The following is a 24470-nucleotide window of genomic DNA, read 5'->3' as shown; positions in this document are numbered from 1 at the left end:
AAGGAAGGAAGGAAGGAAGAAAGAAAGAAAGAAGAAGCCTAAATGGCTTCTGCGTACCACAGTCAGCGGAAGTGAGAAAAAAAGTGTTTATTGTGTTTGAAATATGGATATTTATCTTACAGAAACGCATGGTTTTGCTACAGGAGGCCTTTATTCACCCACCAGAGCAGTGTGATGCCCGTTTTATTATGGATGCATGCACTTTATTTCACATCTTCTGAACTGTTGCCAAAAAACACCCACTTACCCCATTGAAAGGCTTGGAGGGGCCAGGACAATTTTTTTTATAACTTTGTTTGTTTTCGTCTGAAAGAAGAAAGTCATATACACCTAGGATGCCCCAAGGGTGAGTAAAACACATTCATTTTCATTTTTGGGTGAACTAACCCTTTAAAAAGGCTTTTGGCTGCTTTATTTATTAATGACCACCAGATGGCGCTGTTTTCAACACTCTGGAAGCTTTCAATCTTTTTCTGGAACTGTAAGGAGAATGCCTCAGAACTTTATGAAGCTGATTTCCACATTCCTAACACAAGGACAAACACAGGGTATATAAACACAAGAAAAATTGGCCTAATTAAACAGCAAAAACAAACAAGAAACAGGAACCTCAAACTTCAACATGAAGTGTTGCTCGAGCCCCTGCCCCTTTGAGGTCCGATGGTAAAGTGCCCTTGCGGTCCGGTGCCCCTAGTCTGCGATTTCTGCCGAGAGTAGGGGTGTTCGATACGACGATTTTTGATCGTGGACTATAAAAATGTCTCCACGATTTGCTTTTTTGAAGAAATATCGTAGTATCGTACTTCAGCACGCATTCTATCAGCTGCAGTTCTGGCGCCGCCGTCTCTATATACTGTACAACGCCACATACATTCACGTCAGTGTTAACTCAGCGGTAGAGTTACTCTCACGGGACACTGCACTTATTCGCAGTCACCAAAAGTACATTATCTGCATCTGCTTCAAAGACTTACTGGTTAAACGTTGCACTCAGTGTGCTGTTCTGACAAGCGCCTTTTCTGAGCACATACACCCAAAGCGCGTGCTCTGAAAAGCCCGCCAAACAGCGCCTGATTAATGAACTAAGTTATGTTTTGTGTTAATACTGTCAAAACACACCAGGTTTATGTATAGACTCAGTTGGTTATGTCTAAAGCTGAGAGAAACGCATGGTGCCTGTATATTAGATGCGTGCAGGTCTTAAAGGGACAGGACTAAACATGCTGCCGACTGTAATTAAAGGGATAGTTCACCCTAAAATTGTAATTCTGTCATTATTTACTCACTCACATGTTGTCCCAAACCTGTATTAATTTCTTTCTTGTGCTGAACACAAAAGAAGATATTTTGAAGAATGTGGCTATAACCAAACAGTTGCTGGTTCACATTGACTTTAACAGTAGGGGGAAAAAAATACTATGGAAGTCACTAATAGCATTTATTTTCAGCAGAAGAAACTCGTTCAGGTTTAAAACAACTTTTGAGTGAGTAAATGAAGGTATAAAAATCAAACACTAGCCTATTTTAATTTTGGGGTGAATTATTCCTTTAATGTTAATAAAACACCAAACACAAAGAGAAAAATCACTCACTACTCTTGACTGAAAAACTTTAATACAGTTGCTTTAATAGGAATCAATCTATATAGTGTTTTATTTTTATATTTGTTCATTCAATTTCTTGAATGCTCCTGCTAAATGCACCTATTGTAGACTACCTGAAAATAAAACACTGTTTATTTTATTTGTATATTATGTGTATTTGTAATGTGTATCTTTGCTCTCATTTTTTAATAACAAAGATAAAATAATGACAACGATTTTTATCTTCACCCACTTTGGCCTAAATATCCGACATACTTTTTTATATTTTGTTACCTTGAAAGGCTTTGTCTTTATAATAGGGAAATTAGTTTGGCTGTACTGCTTGTGATAATATTGTGAATCGTGATATTTCTAAAAAAAAAAAATTGTGATATTTTTGCCATATCGCCCACCCCTAGCTGAGGGGGACCAAACCCATACACCCCCAAACCCATGATTCATGATTAACCATTCATAAAGACAGTGCCTGCGTCCCAATGTGCATACTATCCATCCTAAATTCTGAGTGGTAGTCGTAATTTTCAATACTATTTAGGGTAGATAGGTTGGATAGTATACATATTGGGACGCAGTGAGTCACTTGCTTCATTCCTGAATGAATCATCCGTTCGAATGAATCAATTGAATGAATGATTCAGTGAAGAAATAATTGACTTGCCGCCACCTGCTGGCGGTTTCAGTTTCACTTTTAGCATATAATTTCAGTTATTTAAATCATTTAATATTTCTGTATTCGAAATTTTATATTTAAAACATTAATCTCCACATGAATCTATGAATTTAATTGCACTCATGCCACCTCTGAGCCTCATTAAACATCTGGAAGTGTACAAACCACTTTTGTGTTCTTCTGTGCCACCTCTGTAGTACAATTTTTTTATTAATACTAATTTCATATGATTGGTAACTTATTTGTCTTATTCTACTACTTACAGTATATTGTTTTAAATAGAAATTTTAAAAAGCTTATAAACATAAATTTTTAATTTGACAGATGAAAATGATGCCATCGCAAAGGTAAAAAGAAAATACCCCTGTAAGTCACTTTAAGGAGTCAAATGTCACCGGGTATTAGGAAGGCTAATTTTTGATTATTGATCAGAAGGTGCTCCTAATTTTTAAATTAGGAGGACAAGGGCTCCTGAAAAGAAAAGTAAGCATAGAGCCATGTGTAACATATTAGATCTGTGCATGAGGTCTTAAAGAGACAGCAGCCTAAATAAACCTGCTGCTGTCTTTCATTATACAGTGAAGACTACTCAGTGTTATTTTACAGTTGAATAGATTATAGTTAGACCTAACTGAAAAATATTAAGTACTGATAATTTAATTTGTATCTTATTGTTTTTGTTTGTACTGTTGATTGTCATTCATTTATTTGTTCTTATTTTATTATTTACTATTTACTTGTCTTATTTAGTTAAAATAAATTCAATTCTGAGTGCAGGTGATTCTTGGGTGGGGAGGAAGAGAAACACGGCTCTTAAACTGGGTGCGTGACAGGAATGGCTGTGGAATGGGGTTTGGCCAAGGAAAAATTTTCAGTCAAAATATTTTTTTTTGCTTTAACCCCTGAGCCTACTGAGAAAATAAAATCCTATGTTAGCTAAATTAAACTAGTTTTATGGCTAGCTGCCTTTCTAGTTTTAGAATTAGTTTGTTATAGTTTTTAATGGAGTTTAAGATTTACTGCATTTTTTGTATTTGTGTTTTAAAGGCAACTGCAATGAAGCATCAAGAAAGACACGAGCAGGCCAGCCACCCTGAGACTGACAAGCATGGTAAGAGAACAACTATGGTTTTGAGAGGTTTGTGTTTTCTATATGAGGTTTGCCTTTTAAAAGTGTGCCATTTATACTTCTTGCTTTTCAGAGAAGACATTTCTGTCAAAGTGGATGGTGAGCAAAGATGGTGGCCACGTTTTGGAGAGGCACCTGGGTTTTGCAGATATTTGTCTTTGGTTGTTTGTCTTCTTTCCCCATTATGTTTCTGTTGCCTAAAGATTCTTTGTGAGGATGAATCCAGAGGACACAACATAACGCACTGCAAAACATCCTAAGACAGGAGAAATGGTGAAGATGCACTGTTCCAGCATTGGAAGACTGTATTTTTATGTGTTATACATGCAACGTTTTAAATAAAGAATTTGATATTTTGTAATTATGTCTGTTTTAATTGAATGCCAGTTGTACCTATGTGGAGTAAAAATAAAATGAATTCTATATAAAAATTATCAAATCTAATGAAATCTATATTAAAATGAACGAATTACAGTAGTATACTGATAAATCAAATACAGTTTGCTACTGTAAATCTTAATTAAAGTAACTTACTGGCAACAGTGCCATGAACCAAACCAACCGGCTGAGGTAAAATTATACTTTATCACCACATTACAAAATTACATACTTTTCTCTGAAGTACAAAAGGCCCATCATATATATATATATATATATACACTTATATAATATATACATTAACAATAGATGCTCACATACCATTTCAGTTACATAGCATGGAATATTATAAATGTAATGTATAAGTAAATGTTCCAGTGTGAAATATAGTGTCGTGTTACAGTGTTAATGTATAAGGGAGTCAAACCACGCAGACATACCTGTTTTTCACACTTTACTAAAACAGAACCAGGAAATATTTCAGTTTGTCAGCTGAGTGTCACCTAGGTGTCGTCAAGCTGTCGTATGCACATCTCTGTTTGTATGTACATATACTAAAATGGCAGAAGCCAGTTTCTCTCTGGACCAGTTCAGCTGCTCAGTGTGTCTGGATCTGCTGAAGGATCCAGTGACCATTCCCTGTGGACACAGTTACTGTATGAGCTGTATTACAGACTGCTGGAAACAGAAGAGAGTCTACAGATGCCCTCAGTGCAGACACAGCTTCACTTCAAGACCTGCTTTATGTAAGAATGTTATAATCGCTGAGATGGTGGAGAAACTGAAGACGACTGACTTACAAACAGCTGAACCTGGAGATGTGGAGTGTGACGTCTGTACTGGGAAGAAACACAAAGCGGTCAAGTCCTGTGTGGAGTGTCTGAGCTCTTACTGTCAAAGTCATCTTGAACAACATGAGAACCTCTTTAAAGACAGGAGACACAATCTGATGGATCCCATTAGACGACTCCATGAGATGATCTGCCCAAAACACAACAAACAGCTGGAAATCTATTGTCGTACTGACCAGCAATTAATCTGTTTTCCGTGTTTGATTGACGAACATAAAAACCATGACACTGTAACAGCTGAAGCAGAAAAGACAGAGAAACAGGTACGAACTGAAATTAGACTCTAATGTGCTAATGCTAAAATATAGCTGCAAGCAGCAATTAAGGGGAAAATCAAGCACAACAGAGGCAAAATGAGGAGGTAAAAATGACACGGAGCACCAGAACAACTGCAACAATGATTAAAGACATTTTAAGATGATTTTACTCAAATCATAAATAAAACCACTAGTAACATAACTAGTTTAGAGGTCTGCAAGCCCGTCGGAGCCCGACACGCTGAGTCCATTCGGGCTGGGCTCGGGCCATATTTTTTTTTACAGATCGGGCTCGGGTCGGACTCGGGCTCATTTAGCTTCTCTCCTTTTATTGTGCCCATATACGCGCAGAGCACACATGGCTACTGTATTAAATACTGATTATATTATAAATATTATACATCGCCTAAGCAATACGCAACGCATAAGCACACATTAGCATACAGGTGACCATGCAGAGCATCAGGGAGAAGTTGGAGCGTGGAGTTACAAAAAGTTCCCAATGCTTCGGGAAAAGCTGCATTTTTGATCAGCCATGCATTTGATGATGATCCTGACTCGCCATCTCCTCATTGGATGCGCCTTTAGAGAGAAATGCATCTTTAGGGATTTTATAACGAAAGAGTTTTTGTTTTCGATTTGAATTATTTCGTTTTAAAGTAGTAATTCAAAGCTTTCTATAGATACTATATTTATCAAGTCAGTGAGGCAAGTAGGCTATATGCTGTGTTTCGGTTTTTCAGAAGCGCTCAGCTTGCTCAAATCCGAAACTGCTTTTTTTTTTTTTTTTTTTTTTACAAAAGCACGTTTTGTTGATATTGTGAGTGTACACAAATAAAAGTAGACCCTTTACAGTTCCGAACAACATAGCCTTTTACTCTTACCTTTATGAGCAAAAATGACAGTGTATTTTGAAATGTTTCCAATGCAAGCGATCGCTCGGCGCGTCCATGTCCTGTAAAGCGCGCTTCAGCTTCCACTCTCCGCACAAACTACTGGAAATGCATCAGTGCACATTTATCTAGGTCAAGCGTTTAAACTAACATTGTGGAGATGTTTTATAATTATAGATTTAATTTTAGAGAAGTCGTGATGATTTGAGAAAGCTAAATTGATCAAACATATCAACTCGTTGTCTGCTGCTGGCCGCTTGGTCGTTACTTTAAAAAACAAAAACTTACATTTAAACGAATAAAAAAATGCTCCAAACGTTTTTCTAAATTAACTTAAAATAACGAAACGAAATACAATCACTTTGCCATTTCATACAAAACTGAACTATTTTAATAGCTGAAACGGTAGTAGATAAGCTGTTTTGGGAGAAGGGGGGGAAAAAAGACGGGCTCGGGTCGGACTCGGGCCGAGAATTCTGATGAGCTGTCGGACACGGGTCGGGCTAGGGCCTAAATATTAGGCCCGTGCAGGGCTCTAAACTAGTTTATTCACTAGTTTAATGGTTTATCACTTTCGACTAATAGGTGGCGTTCAGTGTGAGGTGACAACGACACACAAAGTTTGGTGTGACTATGTCAGAATTACAGCCTCAGATGCAGTTTGGCATCTTTTTGATTACCTTCTTGGCATTGTGCACATACCAAATATCATAAGGACATGCAAATGCATTCATAAAATACAGCATTTTACAAAGTTCAAACTGGCCAACGTCAATAGCGGCCAACATGGGAACATTGGATATCATTTCACTCGCTATGTCTCAGTACATCGTAGCCATTTTCACATCTCCCAACCACTAAGTGGTGCTGTGCCAAAGCTATGCAGGTACTCTCAGGTCATGGTTATTATAACACAAACAAAGTTTGGTCTCAATACACCAAGCGTTGTGGAGATATAGTCTCACAACCATTTTTGCGTGCTCTTCGTCAAAAACGTTATATGAAAATCGTTTGACTAATCAACTCGATTCCATCATTTTTTTGTCTGTAGATGACCTGATTTGCATGAAAATCTGAGCAACGGCTTAGGAGGAGTCCAAAAAATATATAGTTTTTCTTTTTCCTTAAAAAAAAAAAAAATTCTAAATAGCAGACAGAAATTTAATGACGAAAAATGTCTCAGAGTGCGGTTGAATCATCTTGAGCCAAGGAATCAGAACAAATAATATTGTTTCTACACTTACGGTTCAAAAGTTATTAGCATAAATGGGAGTGCAAATTTGAGCTGTTGGTGGCGCTAAAGGGTTTGAGTTTGAGACTCCAAAAATCGCTGTTTTTGTATAGTTGAGACTGTCCTCTCTCTGTGTGCCAAATTTCATATCTTTCCTGTAAGTGGCTCTATGGGCCGCCATATGCAAAATCCCATATTATTATTATTATTATGAAAGTATTAGAAATTTACTTGCATACTGATTTGGAGTCTGAGATTATGCAGCCTTTTGGTTTTCTTACAGAAGCTTTTGGTAGAAACACAAAGAAAGTTCCAGCAGGGGATTCAGGGGAGACAGAATCAGCTCCAGGAGCTGAGAGATGCTGTGAAGTCTCATAAGGTGAGTTTGACCTTTATTCCTGTTGAAGCTCACCGTGTCTTTCAGGCTGTGAGGCAGCAGTAAGAGCTGATTGTGATGGGTGTCTGACAGCGCTCTGCACAAGCAGCAGTGGACGACACCGAGAGGAGCTTTACTCAGCTCACCCGCTCCATTGAGAGAAGCCGCTCTCAGGTGGTTCAGTTGATCAGAGCTCAGGAAGAGGCTGCAGTGAGTCGAGCTGAAGGACTCTTGCTGCGACTACAACAAGACATTGATGATCTGAAGTGGAGAGATGCTGAGCTGGAGCAACTTTTACAAACAGATGATCACGTCCATTTCCTGCAGGTAACAGAACTGAAACAAAACAACGGTGGTGAGTCTTTTCTTTGTTCCAAGTAAACTTGGTCTCATTCACTAATAATTATGTGGACTATTTCATATTTTTACATGCAGGAGAAAAAGGTCCACCTAAACAACACACTACTCCTGCAAATATGATTATAATCTTACCATGATCATGCTTTTACATACTTGGGATTTCAGTTGTTCCTACATTACAAATTAGAATTTTACATTTTAAAATTATGAATTTTTTTGGTGAATCCATGACAGAATATTCTGGGACTTTGCGAAAGATCCAAATGCAGCTTTAAATAAGAGTCACATAAGACAGAGCACCAGCACAGGGTATTATAAAAAGCAGATGTCAGCAAAGCCCACACAGAAACACAGTGCAATACTACAGCACCCAATGCTAAGTAAACAGTGTATAAATAAGGGAACTAACAAGGCTTATGACACAGCTGGAAACAATGAGACCTGATAGACAGAGCAAAGGCTGTAGGCAATGATCTGTGTGGAGTACCCTCTGGTGGCTGTCATGGGCACTCCTGCTTTGATAGAATCATGATGGTGAAAACATTCATACTCGGATTTCATGCATGAATTTGTGTGTACACATACATAGTGAATGTGATCCAGTATCTTTATTTTTTTTATGATATTTCTGTAGATGTTCCAGTACATCACTGCACCTCCTGAATCTACAGACTTATGCAGCATCACTGTCAGTTCTTTCATCCCTTTTCATGATGTGGCAAATTTAGTCTCTCGAATGAAGGAAAAACTAGAGGGTTTCTGTAAAGAAGAGGTAGAAAATATCTTTGATAGAGGTAAAGTATCTGTAGCAGACATTTATTTACTCTCAAAAATAAGTCTGGCATCATGCAAGAAGTACATCATACTTAAATATACTCTTCTTTTTTTTTTACATGGAAATTGTGCTAATTTTGTCTGTTTTCTATAGTAACATGCATTGATATGAACACCAATAAACCAATGAGGACCAGGGAACAGTTCCTTCAGTGTAAGGAATTATAAAGCACACACACACATACTGTGCACATACAAAAGGCACATTATCCAAAGGTTTATATTTTAACAAACTGTCGAACAGGAGCAAAACATTCAAAATTGTACCATTTACTGTTACTATTTACTCATCCTCATGTTGTTGCAAACCCATGTAACTTTTAATTTCTTCTAGGCAGAATGCCCAGGCTTCTTTTTGAAAATAATGGGGTTTTGTAATTTATGAGTAAAATAAATGTCTGTGGTAAATATAAACTGGCGATACTTGGATGTTTTGCTCTACAACATAAATTACACACACATTCACAAACAAACAAACAAACAAACATTAACCTAATTGTGTTTTATCTCGATTAGATTCCCGTCAGCTCACTCTGGATTCAAACACAATGAATCGATTCCTCCGCCTGTCTGAAGAGAACAGTGTGGTTACTTGCACCAACACACCCCAGCATTATCCTGCTCATCCAGACAGATTTGATGGCTCTGTGCAGGTGTTGTGTAGAGAGAGTGTGTGTGGACGCTGTTATTGGGAGGTTGAGTGGAGTGGGAGAAAAAGTGGGTGTATATCAGTGTCATACAAGAACATCAGCAGGAAGCAATTGTTTGGATTTAATAATCAGTCCTGGAGTTTGTTCTGCTCTTCCTCCAGTTACATATTCAGGCACAATAACATAAAGACTGAGCTCCCTGTGTCCTCCAGATCCGCTAGAATAGGAGTGTATGTTGATCACAGTGTAGGAATCCTGTCCTTCTACAGCGTCTCTGACACAATGAGCCTCATCCACAGAATCCAGACCACATTCACTGAGCCTCTCTATCCTGGGTTTGGGTTTAGTAGTGGATCATCAGTAAAACTGTGTATATGAGAGATTCTGCATATGTCAGCTTCACATACTGGGTAAAAACTTTGTATCATATGTGACCCTGGACCACAAAAAGAGTCATAAGGGTCAATTTTTTGAAAGCTGAATAAATGTTTGTTAGGATCAGACAATATTTGGCCGAGATACAACTATTTGAAAATCTGGAATCTGAGGGTGCAAAAAAAATCACCTTTAAAGTTGTTCAAATGAAGTTCTTAGCAATGCATATTACTAATCAAAAATTAAGTTTTTATATATTTATGGTAGGAAATTTACAAAATATCTTCATGGAACATGATCTTTACTTAGTGTCCTAATGATTTTCGGCATAAAAGAAAAATCAGTAATGTTGACCCATACAATGTACTTTTGGCTATTGCTACAAATATACCCCAGCGACTTAGGACTGGTTTTGTGGTCCAGGGTCACATATAGATATACGAATGAAGAATGCCTTAGCTACTGAACTTTGCAGGAAGACACAGGCTTGTATATAAAAATACTCTATTAAGATACTAAGACCTTTTAATAATGTTAAAGCTAATGTATTTTTTGTAGTTACATATGTTCATGCGATTCTGCTGTTATCTTATTCTAAACCCCCAGCAGTGGCCGCTCTCACTGTTTATATGAGTGGCAATTGTATTTCATTTCCTCCCGCATATATCACAGTTATTAGACTTAATTTGGCATCACTTTGTGTTTACCTGATTCAAAATACTTTGTGCGCTTGAAAAGAAGTTGCATCCATAATTAAGATAGTCACTGACATTCTGTCATGAATTATCTTTATTTTGTTTAGTGCAACATATTTCTTTTTCATTTTCCAAAATAAAGCAGTTTACAACTTTGTAAAGTCCTCAAAACATTCCACTGTGTTAAAAAAAAAGTCTGAAGGAGAACGCCTTAAGCCATTTATACTGTATATAATACTAAACTGAAGAAGAAAAAAAAGTCTAATGACACAGTTATTTCACAGTATTGCACAATTTAAGAATAACCTGATTGAGCTTATTCATTGGTTAAAGAAAGGTAAAATATGCACATTAGGTATGTAATGTATGTCTTGTTGCATTTTATAAATTATTGTGCTGCCACAGAGAATGATGGGAAATGTTTGGTCTCACAAATCATTCTCCTCATAAACCAGTTTCACAAGTTTGTTTATACATAAAATCTTTGAGCTATTATGGTTGCACATATTTGGCTTGCTGTCTGCTTAAGGAGGTGGCTTCAGCTTGAGTTCTGGTGTCAATTAAACTTCAAAAGATGTAGTAGATGTTTATATAAGGCAAGAAACATAAATGAAGGTGGAGTTGGGGAGTTGGAAGGATGGCAATTCAACTGACAGCAGAGAGTGAGAAGCGGCTGATTGCATACTTCAAATACTTGAAAGATTATGAGCTTGCTGCTCCCAAACTGACCTTTGTTAAATGAGAGGCAAGCTTTACCATGTTTGTTAATATTCTTAATCAAATGCATAGGCCTGAAATTAGCTTCAGTTAAAATATTACACATACAGGATTAATGTGTTTTGCCAAGTCCTTTCCTTCTGTGCCATGTGAGCTCCAATCCTGCCTGGACTCTCAGGGTAGCTTATGTTGCCATTTTTAGTTTTAAAATTCAATTAAAAGCCTTTCTGCATTCTGTAAATGAGTCCTCTCCCTTTCCTGAGCCCTGCATGTGACACAGCAGTCTGGCCACTAGAGGACTCTTCCCACCTCCCATCTTTCAGTGATCAGACGACCCGTCTTGTCTCATGACATCGGAGACTTTGACTATGACTTCTTTGCTGTGGTGGATGACCTGGACTACAATGTTAACATCAGTGTTGGGGGTAACGCATTACAAGTAACGCGAGTTATGTGATCAGATTACTTTTTTCAAGTAACTAGTAAAGTAACGCATTACTTTTTAATTTACAAGAAAATATCTGAGTTACTTTTTCAAAAAAGTAACGCCAGTTACTTTGTTTTCCCATTTATTGACTGACAGCTCTCCTGTCCCCATATTGGGAGAAATTGGAAGTACAGAGGAGTTGTGTGCGCTGTATGAACATGATGTGACTGTAGTTCTAGACTAAATGTGAACGTGCATTAATTCATCCCATTCGCAAAATAGAAAAAAAAAACAGATTTAGTATTCATCAAAATGAATTAAAACAGTGAAATGCAAACCCAGAATATGACGTAAACCTGCAGTAATTAAATGTTAAATAACACAAATGTATCTAATCTCATTTTATTAACCAATGTCTTTGCTGCTGACCTTTGATGATCCAGTTCAACCATACTAATAAGCAAAAATGACTTTAGATAATCTAACAATTGTGCTTCATTGTTTTGTTTTGTTTTTATTGCTGAAGAGTGTTGAACCACCTTCTCCTGCGTTCTACTGTACAAACGTGAATTTACTTTTCCTTCAGCCTGAGGTTTATTCATTACACTTTTTGGTGTGAAAGGGCTTTTACATTTGCTATAAATAGAACTTCTTATATTAAAAACAATCAAGCCCTGCTCATATTTAAAAAGTAATGCGAAGGTAATGCAAAAGTAACGTAACGCATTACTTTCTATAAAAAGTAACTAAGTAACGTAATTAATTACTTTTTTAGGGAGTATCGCAATATTGTAATGCATTACTTTTAAAAGTAACTTTCCCCAACACTGGTTAACATTCACAGAGCTCCTAAGCCAGGGGTGTCCCATACTGCTCCCGAAGAGCCGAGTTCCTGGAAATTTTAGCTTCAACCAGCTCCAACACACTTTGCCTAGAAGTTTCAAGTGAGTCCAAAGACATTGATTAGCTGGTTCAGGTGTATTTAATTAAGGTTGGGGCTAAACCGCAGGACAGTGGCCTTACAGGAACAGGTTTGGACACCCCTGATCTAAGCTCTTGGGAGATAGGAAGGCTGGGGAAGCTCACTTTCTGGGACTTTGTGGACTACATCCACCATTGTGGAGAATCTGAATCTCCACTATACACAGAGTTCTCCCAAATTGACTGTACTTACCTTCCACCTTCAGTCATCCCAGCCCTCGATCAGAGGAGGAAGAACAGTCCCATGTTTCATCTTGCTGCAGCCGTCCCAGATATGGCCATGATCGCCCCTGCAGCTGAGACTGTTGCAGGACTTTGCTACTCCTAGTGGTCCCAAGACCGGTGGTTCTTGAGTCTGGTGATACTAGTAAGCTTGGCTTTGGTAGTCCCAGATGTCCTTTGTTCAGCGATCTCAGCCTTGACTACCCCGGTGGTCTCGAATTTAAGTGGCCCTGCCAGTTTCTGCCTCCATGAGTCCTTGCCAGTCAAGTCATGAGCATGCAGGCCACCCAAAACAGCCTGGTCACTCTGTCATGGTCAAAAAGATTACTCCTGAGCCAACTTTTCTCCCTGTCATGGCTATGGAGGCCATCTCAGACCTGCCTGCTCTCTCTCTTCTCACTTCCATTCAGTAGCATCATATCGTAGTAGCATCGTATACTGACATGGCTTATGTTTGTAGTCTAGACGAGGGTTTTATTTAATTTTTTACCCAGAAATGTTTTTTTTTTTTTTTTATAAATTCAAACCATTTGTGGCAAGCCACACCTTATAAACATATGTTCTGCACACATTACCAAACACAGAACCAAGCATTACATTACTTATTAACTGATGAGGAAACTGAAACTTAAGCGTCGTCAAGCTGTCCTATGCGCGTCTCTATTTGTGTGTACATGCAGCGAAATGGCAGAAGCCAGTTTCTCTCTGGACCAGTTCAGCTGCTCAGTGTGTCTGGATCTGCTGAAGGATCCAGTGACCATTCCCTGTGGACACAGTTACTGTATGAGCTGTATTACAGACTGCTGGAAACAGAAGAGAGTCTACAGATGCCCTCAGTGCAGACACAGCTTCACTTCAAGACCTGCTTTATGTAAGAATGTTATAATCGCTGAGATGGTGGAGAAACTGAAGACGACTGACTTACAAACAGCTGAACCTGGAGATGTGGAGTGTGACGTCTGTACTGGGAAGAAACACAAAGCGGTCAAGTCCTGTGTGGAGTGTCTGAGCTCTTACTGTCAAAGTCATCTTGAAGAACATGAGAACCTCTTTAAAGACAGGAGACACAATCTGATGGATCCCATTAGACGACTCCATGAGATGATCTGCCCAAAACACAACAAACAGCTGGAAATCTATTGTCGTACTGACCAGCAATTCATCTGTTTTTCCGTGTTTAATGGATGGACATAAAAACCATGACACTGTAACAGCTGAAGCAGAAAAGACAGAGTAACAGGTACGAACTGAAATCAGACACTGATTTGCTAATGATAAATGCTAGTGGTAAGGTTACATAAATAATGCATTACAACATCGCTGTTGTGAAAGTTGACTACTATTACAATTTATTTACATACTGATTTGGTGTTTGACTTGTACAGCCTTTTTGTTTTCCTACAGAAGCTTTTGGTAGAAACACAAAGAAAGTTCCAGCAGGGAATTCAGGAGAGACAGAATCAGCTCCAGGAGCTGAGAGATGCTGTGAAGTCTCATAAGGTGAGTTTGACCTTCATTCCCGTTGAAGCTCACCGTGTCTTTCAGGCTGTGAGGCAGCAGTAAGAGCTGATTGTGATGGGTGTCTGACAGCGAAAAACTAGAGGGTTTCTGTAAAGAAATAGAAAGGATCTCTGACAGAGGTAAAGCATCTATAGCAGATATTCATTTTTGCTAATTCTTTTAGAAATTAATCTAATATATTTATCTAATATATATGTAGAAATATCAGAAAGCATGTTAAATTACACATTTTACATGGAAATTGTAGTAATTATGTCTGTTTTTTTACATAGTAACATGCATTGAAACAACTCCCACTAATGAACCCAAGACTAGGGAACAGTTCCTTCAGTGTAAGGCATTAAAGCATACGCACACACACACACATGCTGGTACACCTATCATTATGAGGACTTTCCATTTATAATGAGGTAATGATATTTTCTAGCCTTTAACCTCAAACCCATCCCTAAATATAACCCTCACAGAACACTTTCTGCATATTTACATTTTAAATAAAAAATTTGCTATGTATTTAGTCATTTAAAATTATGAGCAATGTAATGTCTACCCAAAGAACAGTCTCATGCACTTAAAAAGCAGTATGCATTCACAGTCACAAACTAACAATAATAATTAATTGTGTTTTATCTCCATTAGATTCCTGCCAGCTCACTCTGGATTCAAACACAGTGAATCGTTTTCTCCATTTGTCTGAAGAAAACAGAATAGCGACTCATACTAACACACCCCAGCATTATCCTGCTCATCCAGACAGATTTGAAGATTGTGTGCAGGTGTTGTGTAGAGAGAGTGTGTGTGGACGCTGTTATTGGGAGGTTGAGTGGAGTGGGAGTGATGGTGTATTTATAGCAGTGTCATATAAGAGCATCAGCAGGAAGGGGTTGTTTAATGAGTCTATATTTGGATGGAATAATAAGTCCTTTGGTTTGTACTGCTTTCCTTCTAAATATTCATTCATGTAAAATAACATAAAGACTGAGCTCCCTGTGTCCTCCAGATCCGCTAGAATAGGAGTGTATGTTGATCACAGTGTAGGAATCCTGTCCTTCTACAGCGTCTCTGACACAATGAGCTTCATCCACAGAATCCAGACCACATTCACTGAGCCTCTCTATCCTGGGTTTGGGTTTAGTAGTGGATCATCAGTAAAACTGTGTCATCTAACAATGTAGATGAGATATTGTTCATGTGTTGGATCGGGAGAAAAAGTATCTTTTCGAGTCTTTTGTATATATGATTGAAGTACAGGGGAAAGTTGAGTATTATTAATTATATATTTTCTGGATGACACAGAAATTAAAAATATTTCTTTACAGATACTAAAATCATATAATAAAATAAAGAACTTTTAATAGTTCATGCAGTTTCTGAAAGAAAGCATGTAAACCTGAATCTGAACTTCCAGTAGGGAGCGCTGTATTCCCGTCTGTATGAACGATCTTACCGTCCACCTAATTAATGATATATGTGACCCTGGACCACAAAATTGAGATTTATACATTATCTGAATAAATAAGCTTTCCATTGATGTATGGTTTGTTAGGATAGGACAATATTTGGCTGAGATACAACTATAGCCTATATGAAAATCTGGAATCTGAGGCTGTTGTTTGAGGCATATATTGACTGTATGTGTTATTACTTTATGTACATATATTACTGTATGTGTGTATATTTTTACATACATAATAAATATACAAAGTACACATATATATTATGTAACCAAAAACTTTTATTTTGGATGCGATTAATCATTTGACATCACTAATATATATAGGCTGTGTGTGTGTGTGTGTGTGTGTGTGTGTGTGTGTTTTATTTTTCAAGGTTATTATTTACTTTAAATCAGTAGAAGTGTTCACAGTATTTCAGTGTATCTGGGTGAGATTGGTAGCACTTTATTCCTGTTCTGTCCTGTTCCGCATGCACACACCATGTATTTATTATATTAATTACACTAACTGGGTAATAACATGAACCTAACCTTAACCCATGTAATTACCTTATATTGCCCAGTATAAGTACACTAGCACACGTAAGTGCATGCCAACTGTAAAATAAAGTGCAACCCAGCGGTTTATGGCTGATTTTATTTGTAATTAAAGGCAATTAGAAAAAGCTATAAATATAAGTAGCATATTAGTTGAGAAATAAATATAAAAAACACAAAACCACCAGAATTTGTCCACTCTCATGAATTTTATTTTTTATTTTTTTAATGCATCGTATTTATTTTTCACATTTCCAAGTAAAGCTTAGTTCACAAATGAACAGTTTGTCCTTGTTTATTCCACGGAGCTGGATGTTTTGGGCAGGTATATACAGACTGGAAACAAATGGTGCGTGACAGAAGAACATACAGTCAGTGCTCGCGACGTCACGAGCTCGCAGCAGCGGCGGTCAGTCAGCGCGAGAGAGACAAACTGTAGAAGAGAAAGAAGAAGAAAGAAGAAACCGCTCATCTGCTCACAGAATTCGGTAAGTTATCACATATTCAAAAACTGTATTCAAATTTTCTGTGCGTGATGCATATTTGGTCAAGTTTGAGTCAGGATTGATGCCAAACCGGTTGAGTTTGCTTCATTCTTAGGCAACGGATTGACAGCTTGACTCTTATTTCTAAGCTTGGTTTACTAAAATTACGCAATATATTTACAAGCAATGAAGGTTGATAGCATATCATATGTCTAACTTAATCAGCATCATGTCTATCTGAAAACACTTACTGTAGCCTATAGATGCTCTCAGGACCGAAATTTGAAAAGATAAAAATTAATACAAGCTAACGCAAACTTTAGTCAAATGCTTTTAATGTTGTTAAACTTGTATGCTTTCTCAATGAAATAATCTTAATGTGAGTGAAATAACGCACAGTTTATAAAACGATCATGTGTTTTGGGGTCATGTGTCAGATTAAACCACACTGGGGGTCATAAAGTTGCTGTAGAAAATAAATAGTCTAAAATAAACTCAAAAGCATAAATTATCATCATACTAGTACGCGACGCTGTTCGCTGGACATTTGATGTGTTTATAAATACTTCGCAGCTGTCATGGGTGAGTTTCAACTGGGAATGTCTTTTTTTTTTTTATATATATATAATAGTAAAACAAATCATTCTAAGATGGGGAATACGTTTTTAAAAATTATTGTCTGTAATTACTTTCCCTTTTTTAAGACTGTTGAAAGCTGTAAAACTAAAGAATCAGGTTGACAAAAATGGACATAATTTCTTTTTTAACTCCAAGATTTTAGGTCAAACTTCATATTCTCAAAAATAAAGGTTGATTATTAGCATCGACGGTTCCATGAAGAACCTTTAACATTCATTGAACTTTCCCATTACACAAAAAGGGTCATTATAGTGGAAAAAACATTATTCGAATTATTAAAATATTTTTCACACTAAGAAAAAAAAAAAGATGTCTTTTTGATTCTTTTTTCAAATGGTTCTTATACTGCATTGCCACAAAAACTCCCTTTTTTGAGTGTATTTTGTTGTGACTGGTCACCATTTCATCAAAAAAAACTGACAATTGTTAATCCGTTTTTAGATTTTTGTCCAATTAGCCTACTTCATGTATTTGTGCTATTTAATATGAGGCCATAAAACGAATCATAAGCAGAATTATTATTATAAAATAATTAGTATATATTGTTTAAAATAGATTTTACTATAGATTTTATATATGGTTTAAAATAGATCATATTACACCGGTACTGCTTTCACTTTTTGAAATGTTCTCTTGTTTGAGGTTTTGCAACACAGCACTGATAATGGTCTTTCTGTTAAATCCTTTATCACTAGATTCAGAATCATTTTGGATTGGATCTGGTTTTGAGTTTGATCTGACTGAGCGTCTCTGTTACTAGCTGTTACTAGATAAAGTCATGAACTGAATTATATCTTATAAATAAAGGTTTTAAAGTGTAATATTCAGTCGGTGATCCTCAGGGAATCTATAGGTTGCATTCCTGGTTCAACGCGTATAAACCAGTCTATCTTGACCACATTCCCATCTAAACTGGACATTCATCTGATGTCCTTCAAGGTCCCATGACCTGAAGGTTTAAAGGCAATGTTTTGGTCACATTCCTGTGTCCTCACGGCCTCATTCTTTCCCACCCCCTGAACATTTCTGCTCAGTGGCCTTAGAGGTCACAGACACTTCGGAGCCTAAGTCAAAAGCCAGCTATGAGAAAGCTGGACTCCCAAACATGCATTTGATAATGAAGCTGAAAGTACACCTCAGAAAAAATGGCAAACGGTTAGCTGTTGGTGCTATCATGCAGTTGACATTGGTCTTCTTTATGAAGTCAAGTTGAAGAAAAATCCAATTTTTTGATGACCTAGCTGAAAACTATGATGGAATACAATAAAATAAGTAACTTTTGCATGAAACAACATGTGTAACCAAATGTGATATTTTAGAGTAAAAAAGATGTTCAATGAAGAAAAAATGATATGTAAGATTTAGGCCATTGGGAATTAATTGATGAAAAGTGGTTCCTATATCACAAGTGGTTGAAGGGTTGACGGCAGTAAAAAAGCAAGTTATTACAGCTTAAAGAATGATTACATAGAATAGATAGAAGCTTTTTTTAGTTCACAATCAGATCAGAGTGTATAAAAATCTGCATGATGTCAAAATTGACCTTTTCTTCTTAATGCGTACTTATTAGTGTGCACTATATACACTCCAAGGTTTTTAAAAAAGTGTCTTATTCTCACCTATTTATTTGATCAAAAACACTAATATTGTGAAGTATTGTTACAATTTAAAATAACTGATTTCCATATTAATATTTTTTAAATTTTTTAATTTAAATTAATTAAATTAATTAATTAATTTAATTAATTAATTATTTTTTATTTTATTTATTTTATTTAAATTTTAATTAAATTTTTAATTTAAATTTGGTGCTTTATTCCTGATGCAAAGCTGAATATTCAACATCATTACTTCATTTTCATGTTTGCATCACCTGACAGACTTTTTTCTGGCAAATAAATCTAGTGCAGGCAACATGGAGAAAGACATTGTTCATTTACATATACTACCGACATATGTCACAATAGAAAGCTGATTGAAAATTGGCAAAGTTGTGTTCATGTCATTGCAAACCTGTGGGACTTTCTTTCTTCTTCTGTGTTCTGGAGAAGAAAAAGTCATACACATTTAAACATTATGATGACTACACCATTTAAGAAAGCAAATGTTCACTTTAAGCACAATTGACTGCTTTATTGGTTTTTATACTGAGGCCATTTTTGAGTCAAATTATTTTAAAAGCTACTTTCTGTTAAAGTGGTCATTTTATTTCAAATTCATAAGATTCGTTCCCAAACAGCTATATAAAGAATAGTCCTTTACAATCCGCAGCATGCAAGCTACTTTAGGCTGGCCTCTCTGAGATGTTTTGGTCAGTTAAAGAAAAAAACCATGTGAGGAACCAAGGCTCAAGTGAGGTCAGGTTTTAATCAAGATGGCATTAGTCTGGTATTAAGTTATACACTCTCAATGCAATCAGACTTTAGTGGTAATTCAATCTGGTTCCTCCTGCTTCTAATTTACCACCCTGGGGTGATTAGAAAGCCAGACCAACTGGCTAAGCTGCCACTTTATCAGCACGAGCTTAGAGCTTATGAAAAAGTGTGAGTCCTTGTTTGATTGGCTGAAAAGACGAGGTTTGTTGGGTGGCCTTTCAGAGCTGGAGGCATGTGCAGTTGTGTCCCCTGGCGGAGCCTTTAGGTCAGGGGTCTTGGACGGTGACCATCTGGACCTTTAGGGGGTGGTTTCCTAAGATGCAGCCTTTGTTTGCCAAAAACAATTGGAAGTTAATCTGGAGGAGATAAGAATAGCCTCTGTTACATTGCCACCATTGGCCAGTCTTCACGTAGTGTCTAAGGAGACATCTCTTTCTGCTTCTGTCTGTCTCATGAAAGAGGTTTTGACTGACTGGCTTCCCTTTTATTTAAAGGGATGGAGGAGATGTTACAAAAGCAGTGCTGCTTTCCAGGAGTCAAGGTTCTGATTCAACTATTGTTTGGCCGCTGAGCTAGAAAATAATTAATTAACAACTCTTGATATTTTTAAGCCCTTTCACAATACTAGATTATTTCTGACGATACTCAGTATCAGTATATATACTTTTACTCTGAAATGACATTTAAATGGTGTTTTTTGGGGGGGGGGTTCCCAAAAGGAAGCAAAAGTTACACCAAATGTAGGGCGGGGTCTTGGTTCAATCCGACATTGTTCATTGGACGGAGCCAGAAAGTTTGACATTTAACCAGAAGATCAAGTTTGACATTTTGATTAAAAATTATGAGGTCAAAAGAAATGTAAAAAAATGAAGCACCCACAACTGGATAATTAACAGTAAGATCAGTAACAAAAAATGAATGATTGATTTTCTAAATGCAAGTCGACTAAATGCATACAAGTATAATTCTAGTTAAAATAATCCTTTTTTAAATACTTTTTCAATAAATGAACACAAGGATTAATAATATTGGATATTTTTCCATTTTTATGCATCATCATATTATCTATACACAACTATATATGTATATTACCTTGAATCAGGGTTTTGAATCAGTTCACTAAAACTGAGTTGAACAGATTCTAATGAATCATTGTGAATATGTTGTAGATATTCAAAACACTATTAAGTCCAGCACTAACTATTTTCACATAGCTTCTGTTATTCCAAACATCATGTAAAAAATTGCTGAATATATCTTTTACATACAGCCTTTGACAGCTGAATACTCTGAATAGAGTTGTCTTATTGTTCTTTAATAAGACATAATCCTCATAGACATGCATATCAAAGTAAAAGGTTCTAGCAATCCAGCTTTCTCGCTTCCATTTGGCCCCTCAGCTTTTGAGACCGCCACTGCTCTTCCTGAAGCCCATTTATCCCGAGTTTAAATTCAACATTTGGCTCACCCATGTTTCCAAAGGAGTGATTGAAAAGAGAGCCAAGGATTGTTTGCTGTTTGTTGATTGCCAGTGAATCCTTCACTCTAAAGCTCTTGTCCACGGTTATACATGAAGCCCTTTGTCTCTGTGGGCCAGAAACCTGCAGGGAGGACACAAAGGTTCTGCTGAAAGCTGCTTGACATCTCCTACACAGATAACACAGCTCAATGTGACTTAGACACTTCATTGTTGATTGATTTCTTATTTTTAGTTTTCCTGTTACCACGGTAACTGTTTTACAAGTCCTTCTCATTGGTGATCTTTCTTTCCCTCCCTACTCTCTTCCTTCCTTGGTCGTGTGTCATTACTCTTAATATGTTTTGACATGGCCATGTGTGTGCTAAACTTCTTTCTGTCATAACAGAAGGGGGCTGGAAGAAAATCTAATATAAACTGCATTGGATATCAATAAAGTCAAGAGAGGCTGGCTTTCAGTATCCAGTATTGATCTGCGTAACACGATGATCAATCACTAAACAAAGAAGAGCAAAATCAGCATACAATTAAGTTGCTTAAATTACCATTAAAATTATAGATGCTGTTGCTCTAATTTCTTCCTGGTGTTGATTTATAATATCACTTTTCAGGCAGTTAATCAGTTGATGCTGAAAGCTTGGTGTTTATGTTTTTTATTTCTGTTGATAGCAGTTACTGAAATATATTCAGCCTATTATAAGCAGTTATTTAGTCCATACTGAAATGCAACCCCCCTCCCCCTAAATTGTTTACTGTAAGCAAAATACTGTATATCGGTCTATCAATATCCATATGTTTTCCAATATAAACTACCGTTCAAAAGTTTGGGGTCATTAAGCTTTTTTTTTAATTAGAACTTTCAATCAAGGATGCAATAAATTGATCAACAGTGATAAACATTTATAATGTTACAAAAGATTTCTCTTTCAAATAAATGTGTCATGGTTTCTGCAAAAAAAAAAAAAATGGTTTTCAGCACTTATGATATTAGGAAATGTTTCTTCAGCATCTAATAAGCATATGATTTCTGAAGGATCATGACACACTGAAGACTGGAGTAATGATGCTGAAAATTCAGCTTTGATCACAGGAATAAATACAGTTTAACATATATTCACATATAAAACAGTTATTTTAAATTAATACACTTTCACAATATTATTAATAAATGCAGCCTTGGTGAGCATAAGACACTTCTTTCAGAGACATAAAAAATCTTACCCCAACATTCTGAACAGTCGTGTAGCAATTAATGCACTTAAAAGAGGTGATTTTAAGAGCTTATTTTGTTGTGGTCCTCTGTGTATCTGTTGTCTCTGTGCTGCAGAAAAGCAGAAGGCTCCTTTGGCCACTGCTGACGTGTGCAGATGGCAAAATAAAAAGAGGCTCATCTCGCTGTTAAAATCCCTCTTATTGTTTGAAACTTTTGGAATAGATTGACCACGACTCAGGCAGCAGGTGCTACTTTCTCTAGACGAACAACTTGGTCTTTCTTAAGCAGCCTGTTTCAGTGGATTTCATTTCATCCAAGATGACAATAGCTACGTTGAGCCCTACAGTGGCTAGTGGCTTCTTAAAGTTTGCTAGTGGTGCTGGATTGAGCAGATCAAGGACCAGTTTTATATGTTTCAAAAACCTGAATCTGTTTTGAAATATAAATGTGTGACATAAAAATGTTGCATTGAGACCATTGTGAAAGATAGCAGATCTCAAGGAGCACAACTAAATGCTGCTTCCTCTTCTTGTGGCTATGGTTACCAGGTGAAGGGCAGAGGAAGAGCTTCAGCGCTCAGCTGAGAGCAGGAGAAGGGAATTGATCAGTGCAATTGCACTGTAATGAAAGTTATTTGAGATACACCATTGGTTCCATGAACTGCTTTTATTAAATATCGTTTTTCATTATGATTCTGTCAGCTGATGCAGTGTTTATTATTAACCAAGAAATTGCTAATAGGTTTCTGGTGAAAGTGAGAGGTTATGTCATTACTGCGGTGCAGTGTGTGGTTTTACTTGGCAGGCAGTATGTTTGGAAGTCCATTTAAGTGATTGTGTGTTTATATAAGCCTTTCAGGACACACTGTTCAGTCTGAATAATTCCTGCTCATTCGATCTCTATAAAAAGTATTGGCCTCAGTCTCACACACAAACCACCACTTGCCAGACAAAATGACATTTAAAAATTTACTGAACAAGACAAGTAATGGGAAGTTAAGTGATGGAAAGTGTACATCCAGTTATTAGGGTGAACAGGACAGAAGGGTCTTGTATGACCCAGATTGTGCATTATCCCTATTATGTCATCATTTTACAAAATACTTGAGTGCAGAATGCTGCAATGACCAGTCAAAATCAGGATTTTTCTGTACTAACCTCCAAGTCAGAATTAAAGGGATAGTTGACACAGATATGAAAGTTAGTTGCTTATTAGCATGCATATTAATAACATATTGGTTGCTTATTAAAGCACATATTCTGCATGACCATATTCTACATCCCTAATCCTACCCAATATATAAATGTAATAATACCTTACTAACTATTAATAAGCAGCAAATTATGAGTTCATTGAGGCAAAAGTCATAGTTGAATTGGACCCTAAAATAAAGTGTGACCCACTTTTCATATTTTGAAAGAATATGCATTAAACTCTTAACCCTTTCAAACAATCTTCTCCCCTAAAGAGTACAGGAATCTCCTGAGTTACAAATATTTAAAATATGTTTTCTAGGAAGAGCAAATTTGGCTGCATACCATCATTGAGAAGATCTTTAATTTTCCACAGTCATTTATGACCATATTGGGCTATATAGATCTTATATAAAAGAGTAATGTCTTTTACTCTAGATATATATATATATATATATATATATATATATATATATATATATATATATATATATATATATATATATATATATATATATATATTTTTTTTTTTTTTTTTTTGGTTTTGTTTTCACAGACATTTTCATATTCAGTGTAATAGTTTAAAAGATACTAAACCAAGTAATTTTTTTGTTTGTTTTGTTTTGTTTTAATGCCTAATTACAAATATTATTTATAGAGGCCAGAATTGAAGTTGTTATTTTAATTGCTTTGAACATACTTTGTGACAATAAATCACAAAATTTTTCTGATTTAAATAGATTCTGTTTTTAACCTGTGTAACACAATATTATGTGAAGAATCCAAGGCGGTAATGACACTGTACAAACTGACCATTCCTTGACCTTTCATATCTGTCGTAAAATGTTCTTGGTGCATCTGCCAATCTGTCCATGACACTCAAAGCCGTCCATGACCTTTCTCACTCTTTTTTTTTTCTGTCAT

General features: G+C 36.5%; 2 protein-coding genes, 2 long non-coding RNA genes and 1 pseudogene across 7 annotated transcripts in view; 4 read left to right on the top strand and 1 right to left on the bottom strand.

The window, feature by feature from the left end:
• Positions 1-37: 37 nt before the first annotated feature.
• LOC131525413 (uncharacterized) lies at positions 38-3719 on the top strand. The gene is made up of 3 exons (XR_009267208.1): positions 38-346; positions 3322-3385; positions 3477-3719. It is a non-coding gene; the product is annotated as an uncharacterized LOC131525413 (long non-coding RNA).
• A 568-nt stretch (positions 3720-4287) lies between these two features.
• On the bottom strand, positions 4288-8340 carry LOC131550939 (uncharacterized). Of its 3 annotated transcripts, none has more exons than XR_009273669.1 (5): positions 7882-8340; positions 7426-7725; positions 4704-4869; positions 4582-4615; positions 4288-4420 (listed from the first exon to the last, which is right to left on the bottom strand). It is a non-coding gene; the product is annotated as an uncharacterized LOC131550939 (long non-coding RNA). The 3 variants fall into 3 exon arrangements; XR_009273671.1 differs by having other exon boundaries at positions 4704-4762; positions 7882-8338; XR_009273670.1 differs by having other exon boundaries at positions 4582-4762.
• LOC131550930 (tripartite motif-containing protein 16-like) lies at positions 4341-11343 on the top strand. Its single transcript, XM_058793460.1, has 6 exons — positions 4341-4895; positions 7297-7392; positions 7483-7716; positions 8384-8543; positions 8678-8737; positions 9100-11343. Exons 1-6 carry the CDS (start codon positions 4341-4343, stop codon positions 9609-9611), a joined length of 1617 nt encoding a protein of 538 aa, XP_058649443.1. The 3' UTR covers positions 9612-11343.
• Positions 11344-12801: 1458 nt separating this feature from the next.
• On the top strand, positions 12802-15346 carry LOC131521821 (tripartite motif-containing protein 16-like; annotated as a pseudogene).
• A 1179-nt stretch (positions 15347-16525) lies between these two features.
• greb1l (GREB1 like retinoic acid receptor coactivator) overlaps positions 16526-24470 on the top strand; it is a 61376-nt gene continuing 53431 nt past the window's right edge. The window contains exon 1 of one of the 2 annotated variants that reach the window (XM_058755869.1): positions 16526-16652. The gene's annotated coding sequence lies outside the window, so the exon portion shown is untranslated. The remainder of the gene's footprint in view (positions 16653-24470) is intronic. The other variant, XM_058755896.1, reaches the window with a different exon arrangement.

The sequence above is a fragment of the Onychostoma macrolepis genome, chromosome 02 (genome assembly GCF_012432095.1).
Source record: "Onychostoma macrolepis isolate SWU-2019 chromosome 02, ASM1243209v1, whole genome shotgun sequence".
Taxonomy (NCBI): Eukaryota; Metazoa; Chordata; class Actinopteri; order Cypriniformes; family Cyprinidae; genus Onychostoma; species Onychostoma macrolepis.
Note: the sequence above shows the minus strand (reverse complement) of the source record. Positions and strands in the feature narration are given on the sequence as shown.

What these genes read in the sequence shown, in the direction of transcription:
- LOC131550930 (XM_058793460.1), top strand. Translation starts at nt 4,341, where the DNA reads ATGGCAGAAGCCAGTTTCTCTCTGGACCAGTTCAGCTGCTCAGTGTGT. An exon ending in ATGCTGTGAAGTCTCATAAG is followed by an intron (nt 7,393 to 7,482) that starts GTGAGTTTGACC and finishes GGTGTCTGACAG; the next exon opens with CGCTCTGCACAAGCAGCAGT. An exon ending in CAGGGAACAGTTCCTTCAGT is followed by an intron (nt 8,738 to 9,099) that starts GTAAGGAATTAT and finishes TATCTCGATTAG; the next exon opens with ATTCCCGTCAGCTCACTCTG.